The 14,165-nt window shown below is 35.7% G+C and overlaps 1 protein-coding gene across 1 annotated transcript in view; it reads left to right on the top strand.

The window, feature by feature from the left end:
* The first annotated feature begins 529 nt into the window (after nucleotides 1–529).
* IGFN1 (immunoglobulin like and fibronectin type III domain containing 1) overlaps nucleotides 530–14,165 on the top strand; it is a 36,091-nt gene continuing 22,455 nt past the window's right edge. The window contains exons 1-11 of the mRNA XM_070748528.1: nucleotides 530–548; nucleotides 2,777–2,899; nucleotides 3,834–3,973; nucleotides 4,869–4,968; nucleotides 5,796–5,837; nucleotides 6,988–7,033; nucleotides 7,705–7,882; nucleotides 8,207–8,323; nucleotides 8,616–8,787; nucleotides 11,162–11,305; nucleotides 12,137–14,165. The exon at nucleotides 12,137–14,165 is cut by the window's right edge and continues 1,079 nt beyond it. Of these exons, the coding sequence (XP_070604629.1) occupies nucleotides 530–548; nucleotides 2,777–2,899; nucleotides 3,834–3,973; nucleotides 4,869–4,968; nucleotides 5,796–5,837; nucleotides 6,988–7,033; nucleotides 7,705–7,882; nucleotides 8,207–8,323; nucleotides 8,616–8,787; nucleotides 11,162–11,305; nucleotides 12,137–14,165 (3,110 nt within the window). The remainder of the gene's footprint in view (nucleotides 549–2,776; nucleotides 2,900–3,833; nucleotides 3,974–4,868; nucleotides 4,969–5,795; nucleotides 5,838–6,987; nucleotides 7,034–7,704; nucleotides 7,883–8,206; nucleotides 8,324–8,615; nucleotides 8,788–11,161; nucleotides 11,306–12,136) is intronic.

Raw genomic sequence — 14,165 nt, forward strand, 5'->3', positions numbered from 1 at the left:
AACTACCATGTTTCCCTGAAAATAAGAACCTGTGTTATATTTTTTTGAAACCTGAAATAAGCGCTTGGCCTTATTGCCATGCACGCAAAAGCTCGAATGGGTTTGTTATCAGGAGATGTCTTATTGACTGTATCTTTAGAGTATTTGAATTTTGTAAGCTGAGCAATTTCCAGATGTGTGAACTTTGATGATTAAAATTCTCAACCAGCAAAGCACCACTAAGAGGACAATTCTTAACCAGCACAGCACTACTACTAAGTAAGTAGCTCTGAAGAATGTCCAGTTTTGGATAGGATGTTATAAGCATTTTTGGCTTATTCAATATGATTCATTCTCTCTTTCTCTTTCTCTTTCTCTCCCTTCCTCTTTCCCTCTCTCCCACCCCCCTCCCTCTCTTCTATTTCAGGATATTTTTAAAATCAGTTTCTTCTAAATGTTGATAGTTAGATGTTTCCACTAGTAATAATGAGGCATTGATTTGCAGGTAGATCTCATCAAATTGCTGAATTCCAGTTATCAACAGAAAACAATGGCGAGTTGGAGAGGAGGTAAGGTCTTCACTAGAAGCTTGGGCAATTATTTATTTATTTATTTATTTATTTATTTATTTATTCATTCATTCATTCATTCATTCATTCATTCATTTATTTATTTAATTTGTATGTCGCCCCTCTCCGTAGACTCGGGGCGACTAACAACAATAATGAAACAATATGTAACAAATCTAATATTTAAATTAATTTAAAAGACCCTTATTTAAGAAACCAAACATACACACAGACATACCATTAGTACTTCCAGGAAAGGATTTATTCACTCAACATTATTTCAATGGCTTGGATGTACATATATAAGCTCCAGTTAATGTTTTTATCTGGTCTCATTCAATTTGAAGTAAATGGTTGGAATTCACATGCTTCGAAATATGTGATCTACCGAACAGCATTTCTAAAAAAATAAGTTCCCTGAACACTTGAATTTAAATATATAATCATATATCAATTAAATTTTATACAACATGACAAAAATATTTATCTTCAAGTCTTACTTTTGATACACTTTTGGTAGTTCAGGAGTAAAGTGGGGTTTTGTAAATATTCCCAATATAATGTCACAGTTCTGGAGTTCTGATAATCGAGAGTGCTGTAGAGAGGTAAAGATGTGATTAAGCTCCAAAAAAAGCTTTGTGTGGGCTTAGAGTCAGAAAATGCTGAATTCTAATGGTAGAAGTGGAAAGAGTAGGAGACAGAAAGTCAGCAGAGGACTGAAACTGAAAATTTAGGTAAAATGTCATATTTCCAATTACAATCTGGGATTCTGCATCAATCACTGTAACAATACATATTGGGAGAGCCAGTTGGTCTGCTGGTTAAGACACCAGGCTAGAAACCAGGAGATCATGAGTTTAAGTCCTGCCTTAGCCATGAAAGACAGCTGGGTGACATTGGGCCAGTCACTCTCTTTTATCCCAACCCACCTCATAGAGCTGTTGTTGTTTGGAAAATAGGAGTAAGTAGTGTGTTGGATATGATTTCTGTCTTGAGTTATTTTATTTATTTATTTGTTTGTTTCTTTGTTTCTTTGTTCAATTAATCAATTAATCAATCAATCAATTAATTTATCAATTAATTAATTAATTTATCAATCAATCAATCAGTCAGTCTGTTTGTTTGTTTGTTTGTTTGTTTGTTCGTTCATTCATTCATTCATTTATTTATTTATTTATTCGACTTCTATGCCGCCTAATCCCAAAGGACTCAGGGCGTCTTACAATAATAATAGAAATACAAATACAAATAGATACGGAGCAATAAAAAGAAGATGAATATAATCTAAGCTATGTAAAACTCCATATTAAAAGAAACCCAGTTAATATAAAACAGTCATGATCCCATACATACATGCCATTCATACAGTGTGGTCCTGTCAGTTGTTCGTTCATAGCCTTCTAGGCCTGCCGGCAAAGCCAGGTCTTTGTGGCCTAATGGAAGGCCAGTAGGGTGGGAGCAGTATGGACAACGGGAGTTAGTTGGTTTCATAGAGCCGGGGTGGCCACAGAGAAGGCCCTCCCCCATGGTCCAGCCAACCTGCATTGCTTTGTCGACGGGACCCGGAGGAGGCCAACTCTGTGTGTTCTTATTGGTCTCTGGGAGGTATGTGGCAAGAGGTGGTCCTGTAAATAGTCTGGCCCTGAGCCATGTATTAAAGATGGGATATAAATAAATAAATAAATATTAATGCAGACTTATATCCAAATTGTGTTAAAATGGTCTAATTGGTTTTGTATAGGAATTTAAAAAACTACAGTCCAATTGGGATGCAGTGGCTCAGTGGCTAAGACGCTGAGCTTGTTGGTCAGCAGTTCAGCGGTTTGAATCCTTAGTGCCACGTAATGGGGTGAGCTCCAGTTAATTGTCCCAGCTTCTGCCAACCTAGCAGTTTGAAAGCACAAAAGAAGTGCAAGTAGAAAACTAGAGATCACCTTTGATGGGAAGGTAACAGTGTTCCGTGTGCCTTCAGCACTTAGTCATGCCGACCAGATGACCACAGAGATATCTTCAGACAGCACTGGCTCTTTGGCTTTGAAATGGAGATGAGCAGCGCTCCCTAGAGTCAGGAACAACTAGCACATATGTGCCAGGGGACCCTTCACCTTATATAGTAATTTATCTATGTTATTTCCTTAATGCCAAGCCCAATCGCGTAGAAATAGATATCTGTATATTTGATTTGCAATCAACTTTTAATTTTTGTTTTGACCTTTATTACTTTTCAGTTAAATCTTTGACTAAATCTGCCCTCCCTGGGGTGACCATTACACAGTGTGTAGAAGATATTCCTAAAGGATACACTCTGCCTGACTTTGAGCGGAAACCAATCAGTGTAACTTTACAGGAAGGTGAGATTTCTCCAGGATTTGTTACCTTTATTCTTAAGTTTCTAACTGAATAGTAATTCATTTAACCAATTTATTGTAATCAGTGGAAAATGCTAATCAGGTTTGTGCCTAATACTTGGGCATCATAAAAACTATAGACATTTAATATTACACATAACGACAGCGGCAAGAATAATATACACACAAGCTTGGAAACAGGAATCCACCCCTACAATGTTTAATCTAATAGCTAAAATTTATGAAGTCGTAGAAATGACTAAACTCACATATGAATTACAGGACAAGGATATGGAAGATTTTCACAAAACTTGGGACAAATGGTATATCTGGATTGCAAAAAACAAATTAAAAGAAAAGAAAAATGGGAACTAAAAAATTAAATTTAGAGAGAAAAATTAAATTGATACTAAGAGGAAATATTATAAATATAAAGCATTTCTATACCATTGAGAAAATGAAATAAAATGGATATATTAATAGGAAAACCAATAAGATATATGTATATATATATGTATATATATGTAATAACTCTTAAAAGGAAAATATTTTTTTCTTATTATGTATGAGCTGCAAATCAACTACACTGCTATTTAGGTGGTGTCAATACTAAGCTATGATACCAAATAATCCATGTATAAAGCAAAATGCTTTATCTTTTTTGTTGTATGTTATATGTATATACCTTTGTTCTGTTTTCTTTTTTCTGTTTAAATGTACATATTTAATAAAGTATTTTTTAAATAATAAAAAACATAAATGCTAGAAATAAAATGGGGTTCACTATTTGGCATGCTATGCCGTTTACTAAGCTTTTTTGTCATTCTGCTCTCTAAATAAAGGAATTATTTTTAATATGCACAATGGACTATTAGAACTCAAATTTCCACATCCCATTGAAAAGCAGCTTACATGTTTTCTGTTTCTTCTTTGTTAGGTAAAAATGCCATTTTCAGAGCTGTGGTCAAAGGTGAACCAAAACCAAAGGTTTTATGGAAGTGCAATAATAGGGAAATGGATGATTCTCAGAAATACCAAATATCTTTTAATCCTGCCACAAATGAATTTATCCTGCAGGTAAGATTTAGTATGTAATTTTTATGGATGGATGGACAGACAGACAAATAGACAGATATAAATTTCCCAAGTTTAGCAGTTCTACCTTTTTACTCAGGAAACAAAAGAGTGAGAAATACAGTGATAACTTGTCTTACAAACTTAATTGGTTTCGGGATGAGGTTCTTAAGGTGAAAAGTTTGTAAGATGAAACAATGTTTCCCGTGGGAATCAATGGAAAAGCGATTAATGCGTGCAAGTCCAAAATTCACCCCTTTTGCCAGCCGAAGCGCCCATTTTTGCGCTGCTGGAATTCCACTGAGGTTCCCCTCCATAGGAAACCCCACCTCCGGACTTTTTCACTTCGCTGGCAACGGAAGTCCCGAGGTGGGGTTTCCCAGCAAAGGGAGCATCAGTGAAATCACAGCATTGCAAAAACACCAAAGTCCTTGAAACCCCACCTCCGGACCTCTGTGTTTTTGTGATGCTGCGATTTCACTGAGGTTCCCCTCACTGGCAAACCCCACCTCCGTTGGACTTCCATTGCCAGCGAAGCACCCATTTTTGCGCTGCTGGGATTCCCCTGCTGGTATCCCCCTGCAGCATCACAAAAACACGGAAGTCCAGAGGTGAGGTTTCCTATGGAGGGGAGCCTCTGGGAAATCCCAGCAGCGCAAAAACGGGTGCTTCGCTGGCAATGGAGGTCCAGAGGCGGGGCATCCCAGCGGCGGCGGTGGGTTTGTAAGGTGAAAATAGTTTGTAAGAAGAGGCAAAAAAATCTTAAATCCCGGGTTTGTATCTCAAAAAGTTTGTATGACGAGGGGTTTGTAAGATGAGGTATCACTGTATATGATATCAATCTAAGAAACTGTAATTTTATTCATTGCCCTGATTTCATTTTATTTTTCCTTTGAAGATAAACCAAATTACTTCAGATGATGCTGATTTGTACCGTTGTGTTGCTATGAATGAGTATGGGGAAGCGACCTGTACTGCTGGTCTCAAAATTATAGAGGGTAATTAAATTGTGTTAGCATGCGGCAATCTGCCTGAGTATTCCATCTATGACAGTGATGGCGAACCTATGGCATGGGTGGCACGTGGGTGGTACGTGGAGCCATATCTGCTGGCACGTGAGCTGTTACCCTAGCTCAGCTCCTATGTACATGTGTATGCCAGCCAGCTGAATTTTGGCTTGCCCGAAGACTCTGGAAGGGCATTTTCAGCCTTCAGAGAGATGGAGGAGGGCATTTTTGCCCTCCCCAGGCTCCAGGGAAGCCTCTGGAGCCTGAAGAGGTCAAAAAATGGGCCTACTGGGCCCACCATAGGGCCTCGGGAGGGGGCATTTTCACCATTCCCAGGCATTGAACACTTGCAAATGCACGATAGCACACACACACACGTTTTCGGCACCTGAGGAAAAAAAGGTTTGCCATCACTGATCTATGATATGCAATTTTGGGGCTGAAAACAGGGGCAGCAACCGTGTGCAACTGTAATTTTTGTCAAAAAAAGGAAAAAGATGGTCATGATCTTATGACCAAAGCTGCTCCTTTTTTACATTGCCTAGCACCATGTTGCCTAGTCATACATTAAAATCACTAGTTAACATCCTTGTAAGTTGTCTAAAAAAGCTGTTTTTTATAAATGTTTAGATGTGTTAATCCCAGTCATGTACATTTGTCCACTGAGGACTGTGCAAGTGCTAACTAGAATCGTTATGCATTCTGCATGGCCTGATTATGTTGTGAGTATTCCTACTATGGTATTGTTAATTTAGGATTCTCATTCTGTCTCACTATCTGTTCCTTTTCTTTTATCCCTTATCAAAATGGATCGGTAGACTTCAAGAAAAAAACACTGCTTCCTGTGACACCACAGGCAGGTGAGTTGCCATAATTGTTATTATTATTATTTTTTATAAAAAATATCATAATAGTGGTTATCGAGAAGGCCAAACCCAGGTCTTTAGTGATTGCTTGGCAATTTGGAATCATTTTAAAGTTTAGTAAGTTTTAAATTATGAGCTGTTATGTATCCTTTAAATATCAGTACCTTTTTAAAAGTCCATGCAAACAGCAGGTCTCTGCTGTTCAGTAAAGAAACCTGACTTTTTGTAGATTTTCATGGGAGTATTTTTCATGAGAAAATGTAGCTGCTTTAAAAGAGTAATAACTTACCGTAACTCTTTAAGAAGCTGCTATTGATTTTAGACCAGTATTTTTTAAAAATTGGCAGCTTTAAGATGTGTGGACTTCAACTCCCAGAAGTTGAATATGTTAGCTGGAAAATTCTGGGAGTTGAAGTCCACACATATTAAATTTGCCAAGTTTTAAAAATTTATTTATTTATTTATTTATTTATTTATTTATTTATTTATTTATTTATTTATTTATTTATTTATTTATTTATTTATTTATTTATTTATTTATTTATTTATTTATTTATTTATTTATTTATTTATTTATTTATTTATTTATTTATTTATTTATTATTTAGATTTGTATGCCACCCCACTCCGCAGACTTGGGGCGGCTCACAACAAGTGAAACAATGTACAACAAATCTAAATTACAGTTTAAAAATATTTTTAAAAACCCATTTTCTAAACAAACATACATACAGACATACCATTCATAAATTGTATATGCCCGGGGGAGATGTCTCAGTTCCCCCATGTCTGATGACAAAGGTGGGTCTTAAGGAGCTTATGAAAGGCAAGGAGAGTAGGGGCAGTTCTAATCTCCGGGGGGAGTTGGTTCCAGAGGGTCGGGGCCACCACAGAGAAGGCTCTTCCCCTGGGGCCCGCCAACTGACATTGTTTAGTTGACGGGACCGGGAGAAGGCCCACTCTGTGGGATCTAATCGGTCGCTGGGATTCGTGTGGCAGCAGGCGGTCTCGGAGATATTGTGGTCCAATGGTATTTTAAATTCACATGGAGACACAAATCACTTCTTCTAAATCATTTTTAAAGGCTGCACAATTCTTTTGATGTAAGTTCAATTTTTATGCCAGTGTTTAAAATCTTTTATAGATCTAAAGAAAGAGATTCAGGACTTCAGAAAAACATTAAAGAAAAGGTGAGTTTTTTAACAATGGCTTATGTTAAATAGCTGTATTTTCTTTTTGTTATGTGCTGGCAATAATAGTTCAACAATGGAAGACAGAAGTTTCAATTCCAGTAATTGTTTTGTTGTTGTTTTGTTTCTGCTAGTAATAAATAGCTGTCTTCAATAAAAGATTCTTCAGTGACATATCTTTTGTATAGTCAATAATCAACAATTGGGGATAATCAGCAATTATTTACAGTTAATCTTTTCTCTTAAATATTGTCTTTCTTTATGTCAGATGTCAGTCCCGCAAAAGATACCTAGAAGTACACCTAAAGTTCTTATCTATTTAAACTGTGTATGGATAGATGTTAAATATTTTTGATAAAGTTTTCTTTATTGACAATAGCAACCAACAGAAAACCCATCACTTCCATTGGTTTTAAGTACTGAGTTATCTTTGCTTCTAACAATAAATCATAATTAATATGTCTTATAGATGATTACTATTATAAATCAAACAGTATATTTTTTTTCAGAGTATATGAAATTTCCCTAAAGTAATGTAATGATAAAAATGAGGTAATGTTAAAAAGTAGACCTCCAAGATTTTCTCTCATATGCTTCTTCATAATTACATGACAAATGTCTCTTGCAATTCATGTATACTCTGGGTTTATCTTTTGGGAATTAACCCGTAGAACACCTTCAGCTGTTCCGAAGAAAAAAATGGATATGGAACAGATTGCACAAATATTGATAAATGCAGAGAAGAAAGATTATGAGAAGATTTGTTTACAGTATGGAATTGTTGATTTCCGTGGGATGCTGAAAAAACTTCAAGAACTGAAAAAGGCAAGAGAGGATAAACAGGCTCAAGTAAGACCATCTTGCTTCATATCCTGTGATTTGATTAGATAAATACTCCATATAATTGGCATGTTAATTAAAATATCAACAGAATGCAAAGTTTAATTGCATTTTAAGGACAAAGTAACCACTAACCATTGAAAAGGATCCTGTCTCCAATCTTGAGTCTATTTCAATGGTAGATTCCATAGAAATTATTGTCTTAACATCTTCAAATGGAGCAAAAGTTTTGGTCCTTTGACAACAATGGATTTGTTCTATTTTGCAAGTGTGAATATTGTATATAAAATATTACAGTACCTTAAATGATTTTCCTCTCTCTTGTTCTTACAGTATGTGTACAGTATTGCAAATCTGAAGCAACTGAAGGTCAATAAAGAGCAAAGAAATGCTTCATTTGATCTAGAGATGGAACTGAAAAACCCAGAGAGCAGAATTTGGCTTTACAAAGTAAGGAAGGATGGTGATTTGGCTAACTTAGCCACTCTAATGCATTCAATTCTTTTCAATAGCAGTCTTCTGCTCTTCTTAGCAATAAAAATTGACCACTATTCATCCCTAAACAAGTTATTGTTCTATTAGGAAAATTCTACTGGTAGATTTGACCAATTAAGATACAGCTTAGAACAAATTAGGGCCTACTATGTTTTTCTTAAATTAACTATAATTCAAATCTTAAAGTGAATTCAGATTTATTTAACAAGGCTTTGCCTGTTTATTTGTTCTGTCATCTTACTTCTAGGATGGCCAGAAGATCAATTTTGGAGTTAATGATAACAACTCAAAGCACCGCCTACAGCAAGAGGGCAAAAACTATCATTTTACCATCAATGATCTGCAGCCCGATGATGCTGGCATTTATCAGGTCAAAGTAGAAGATGTAGATATCTTCTCCACTGAACTAGAAGCTGAAAGTAAGACTTCCTGACCAAAGGCTCCACATGGGTGTGCATTTGTTTCATAACAAATGAAATATTTGATAAACTAGGATTAATAATTTCATTTGTTACTAGTGAAGAAATAAATGCTAAAGAGGTAGATAGGTTTGAAACGCCATATTCATTTGTTGCTCAGGTTTATCATTCATGTTCTCAGACTGAAATTATGATAGATGAGAAATAAGATGGAACATCTCATATTTTAATTATGACATGGGGAGTCTAGAAAGAGCAGGAGAACCAGGTACGCTGAAACTGCCAGACAATGATAGAAGGCAGGCTTTTTGTTCTGTTTTTAAACCAACTTCTAATTAACATATAAAAGAAATCAAATAGTCTTCTGAATCAGACTTTGTTTCCATTCAATCACCACCAATATTTGGACACTGCCTAGATAAGTGCCTGCAGGTTTCTTGGTAAAGTTTTTCAGAAGTAGTTTACCATTGCCTCCTTCCTAGAGCCGAGATATAGTGGCTGGCCCAAGTTCATCCAGCTTTGTGCTTAAGGAAGGCCTAGACTTATGTGACCACTACACCAAACTGCCTCTCAGGGTCACATATTATTATATTATATTATATTATATTATATTATATTATATTGTATTGTATTGTATTGTATTGTATTGTATTGTATTGTATTGTATCCTATCCTATCCTATTATATTATATTATATTGTAGTGCACAACTGAAGAAAATCTGCATTTTCCCAACTTCATTATGCGTAGTTTCAAAAAGTGAACTTAAAGAAAGATTTTCCTCATTTGCCCCCTAAAATTTGCCCATGTTTCACATCGTGGTTGGTGGATAGAAAATATAGTCTAGATTTAAATATTCAAACATTTAAAAATTCTGCACAAAGCAGGAAAAAAAAAGATAAACAATAATTAAAAGAATAATAATGAAAATGAATGTGATTTTAACAAATGAATAATTCTATGAATGATAATTTAATAGACGAACAAATAGAAAAGCAATTTTGCACACCTCTAGACACATCTATAATTTATTTTATTTATTAGATTTGTATGCCGCCCCTATCTGGAGACTCGGAGATGCATATGTGATCTTGTGCATGTAACCTGGAAAGAGATTCCACTATCTTTAATGCCCGAATTGTAGTTATAATATTGTTGTATGACTGGCATTAAAGGGAAAGATTAAAACATTCAAGCCAAGGTTTTATAATATCCTTATATATTAGCTCTTTAGAAATATATTATTAAAAATATCAGATTAATAAGTCATATGTACAGGGAATAAATATGCCTTTTCAAACTGTGTAAAAAATATAGATGCCAAGATGTATAATTCAGTATGTACAAAATCAACATTGAAATGCCTCAGTAAGTAAATAACACTCAATCTCATAAATAAATCCAACATTTACAGGCAGCTGTTGTATACATTGGAAGCTTAAATTAGAACAGAAAAGACTGGTTTTAGGTAGTTTCTTCTTGCATCAATATGGATATTTTTCTCAAAATGTGAACTAAAAGCCTGTTTATACATTTTAATATATTGTGAAGTTGAAATTTGATCAATTTACCATCTTAATATAATATTTGTAGGATATAAAAATATACTTCTAATTTTAAATATAAAAATGAAACAATAACATGTACTTTAAAACATGGTTTGCATGCTGGAAATCCTGATTGTAGACAAACTGGATTGTAAAAATACTTTTGAAATAGTGATTGTATGCTGATGTTTTGTTATCAACATTGCCAGGAAGACAATTTATCACTAAATAATAGTTGAGAAAACCTACATTATAAATCTGATTATTCTCAACTATGTTTGAAAAGTAGATAGGTAACCTTCATTCACTGGTAAATGAAATCAATATTTGCCACGCTGGTTCCACTTACAGGTTTCTTCTCCCCCCCCCCCCAATTTTTAATTTGTTGTATGTCTCTTTCCAATTAATTTATTATTTCAGACATTCCTGTAAACTGTTGTGTCAGGCCTAGAAACCATCTTGGGCATTGGATCTTCAGGCCTGCCACATTTAGTGCTGTGGGAAACTGGGAGGGGAGATATAGTCAAAATAACATTCCTTTCTCTGAGAGTCAAGGTCATACTGCCCTGCACCTGGAGGTGTGTGTTCCTCGGAGTCATGTCAGGTTGAACTTTCTTTTGGGTGTGGAAAACCGGAAGTTTTCAGATTGGGGTTTTCCCAGATGTGCCAGTATGACATCTCTAATAAAATGAAACTTTGAGTTTTCCTTTGTTGAGGGTGTTACTTAGAACCCTGACATGTTGCTCTCTACCTAGTGAGAATGAAGTGACACCCGAAAGAAAATGCTATTTTCAGTGCACCTTCAATGAAGCCTAGTAACTAATTTAGAATCAAATGACAATTATGATATCTCAATCTTGAATGATGGCCTTATTTACCATCTAGGCATTAAAAACATCCAATCCTCTGTCAAAGAGACTTACACCACTGATACTGGAAGCTGTTCTTCAAGTACTTGGCTTGAAGTCAAATGTGAGTGATGATCTAATCTTGATTTCTTACAACATAACCCTGCATACCCCTTTCCCTTGTAAAAACATCTAACAATGCTATATTGAAGATCTCCTTGAAAAATCCCTAATTATGGTTTGCAAAGAGATTTAAATGATGAAATACTGGAATAAGTTTTAAGATTCCTTAAAACTTCAGTTACTCTAAATGGTAACATTTGCTTTGGAATTATTGTCCAGCGCGCTTTGCAAACATAATTAATATACTGGTCTTAAATATTTGTTTATCTTTGAAGGATTTCAAAGAATATGTTTCTAAAAAACATAATAATAATAATAATAATAATAATAATAATAATAATAATAATAATAATAATAATAATAATTTGCCTGGTATAGTGCAATGTTTCCAGCAGTACTGGAATCATTATTTATCCCTAAACTAGCTGAGTGTGGAAACTGTATTGTAAAATTGATAGCTGTGATAATTGTTAAATCAATATTAATTAATGTAAACCATTGATATAACATAGAAGCTAAAATGTCGTGCAATTTGAAGACCCGTGTTTATAATAATAGCTATTCTGCTATTATTAGTGTTTATAAATGAGATGTTTATAATGATAAATTGCCTAGAATTTCATTCTGTTTTTTTTAAAAAAAACAATTATTTTATACTAATGATCATGATATGGCATTAAAAGGCTCACCTAATATCACAATGCAAAACAAGGAGGACTGGTGTTTATTTAATTAAGGTGTTTCATTCATAAATTGAAATATTTTGCATTAAATTACAAGAAATGAATGGCGTTGCCATTTCAATTTAACCATCGGTATATTTGTAATACAGCTTCTAAAGAAAAGAGAAAGCAATCTGAAGAGGACAGTAGTGATAAAGCTGGACAATGGAGCAAACCACTAGATGAAGAGCATGCTAAGAAACGTCACCAAGGAGAAAGGCAGAAAGATCAAGATCTCCTTGCAGACTTCAGCATGGGCAAAGATGCCCAGTCTGGGAATGGCCAAGATAGCAATGCAGAGCTTTATAACAGCCTGGAAAAAGATGGATCTTTGAGAAGTGATGAGAAGATAAGGTTTGATCAGAATGCAGTGCTAGGTGGAAATATCAGAGGAATAGATAGTTTGACCGACAAGATCTCCCAATATGGGGAAAATGGAATGTTAGTTTTCAACACTGGACCCGAAGATACAAATGGATGGCAAAATTCAGAAGAACGAGTTTCCATACTTAATGGAACAGATCCTGCAAACAGATTGAGCAGAGGACCAATTTTGGTATTCCAAGATTCCATATTAGGCACTGCAGAGGTCAATAGCAATCAATACATTGTGGGATACAATGAAGGCTCTGGGGTTGGATCTGACATAACAGAAAAGATAGAAGGACTTTATGGCAAGGAGGTTACACTGGGTGATTCTCACCACTTAGGTGTCAGGTTCGACAGCAATGGGAATCTCGGTATTAAAGATGGTGGGTTAAGTAGTGCTGGAATGCTTTATTTCAAGGATAATAAGCTCTCAGAAGTTGGAGAAAGAAGTAGAATTCATAGGGATGATTGCCTAACAGCTGAGTTTGATATAACAGATGGTGGTAAAGGAGTTGCAGGGAAATTTTATGACAAAGATAATCAGCTTGATGGCACGAAAAGTGGCTGTTGCACTATGGCAGGTGGAATTGGTGATGGTGGGACAATGAATGAGATTTATGCCAAAAATGTAGTGTTGGCTGAATCTGAAGTGGTGGCTAGATTTCCTAGTGCTGGAGGGATAGTTGCCTACAGTGGGACAAAAGGAATGTCAGCTGAAACAGGCACTTGTAGACATAATGATTCTGAAAAACTAAGAGTGCTGCATAGCAAGGATAGTATGATAGTTGATCCTGGTGCTTGCAAAAGTGACAAGAAGAATGTACTAAAAGGAGCTGCTAGACCTGACGGTACTGTGAGCATAGATGGATATTATAATATGAATGTTGTACTACAAGGAATGGGTGCTTGCAATCTTGCTAACAGCATTGACGGACTCTATAATAAGAATGATATATTAAGAGGCACGGGTGCTGTTGGACAAGATAGGGCCACAAATGTAAGCAGTCTTTATTGCAAACATTCTATACTCAATGGAGCTGTTGTTGGGGGTCCTTATAGTATTAGAAACACAAATGAATACCCCGGCAAAGAAGTTGAAATAAATGGAGCTGATGCTACCGGCATTGGGGGACTTTATGATTGGAAACTAGGAAACTATGGTAAGCTAGGGAAAACAGAGAGCACTAACGGACACTGTGGCAAGGATGGCATGCTAGGTAAAACAGACCCCTATATAGCTGGTAGTGGAAGAGATACACTGTACGGTAAAGGTGGCCTGATAAATAAAATTGGAGCTAGTGAATATGGTAATACTGTGAATATTGCTGGACTCAATGACAAGAATGGCATGCCAACTATAGCAAGCAGTTGTGGAGCTGATAGTTCTAGTGGGCATGATACGCTGTATGGCAAAGGTTTTAGTGATGTTAAGGATGCTGATAGATTCTATGGAAAGGGTGGTATACAAAATGAAGCAGATACTTCTGGACTGCCTGGCCAGAATATTATGCCATGTGGATTTTATTCAGATGGTGGTGCTGTTAGGGAAATAGATGGGCTCTATGTGAAAGGTGGTATATTGAGGAAGGTAGGTGCTAATGGAGGAATCTTTGACAAGAATAGTATGATAATTGGTACTGTTGATGATGAACTGAGTAATGGTGGAGGATTAGCTAGCAAAACTAATGTTACTGGAGAAACAGCTAGAATTTATGATAAGAATGGAATGTCCGATGGATTTGTTAGTCTTGGAGGAGTTTCAAGACTCTC

The sequence above is a fragment of the Erythrolamprus reginae genome, chromosome 3 (assembly GCF_031021105.1).
Source record: "Erythrolamprus reginae isolate rEryReg1 chromosome 3, rEryReg1.hap1, whole genome shotgun sequence".
In the NCBI taxonomy this organism is placed as follows: Eukaryota; Metazoa; Chordata; class Lepidosauria; order Squamata; family Dipsadidae; genus Erythrolamprus; species Erythrolamprus reginae.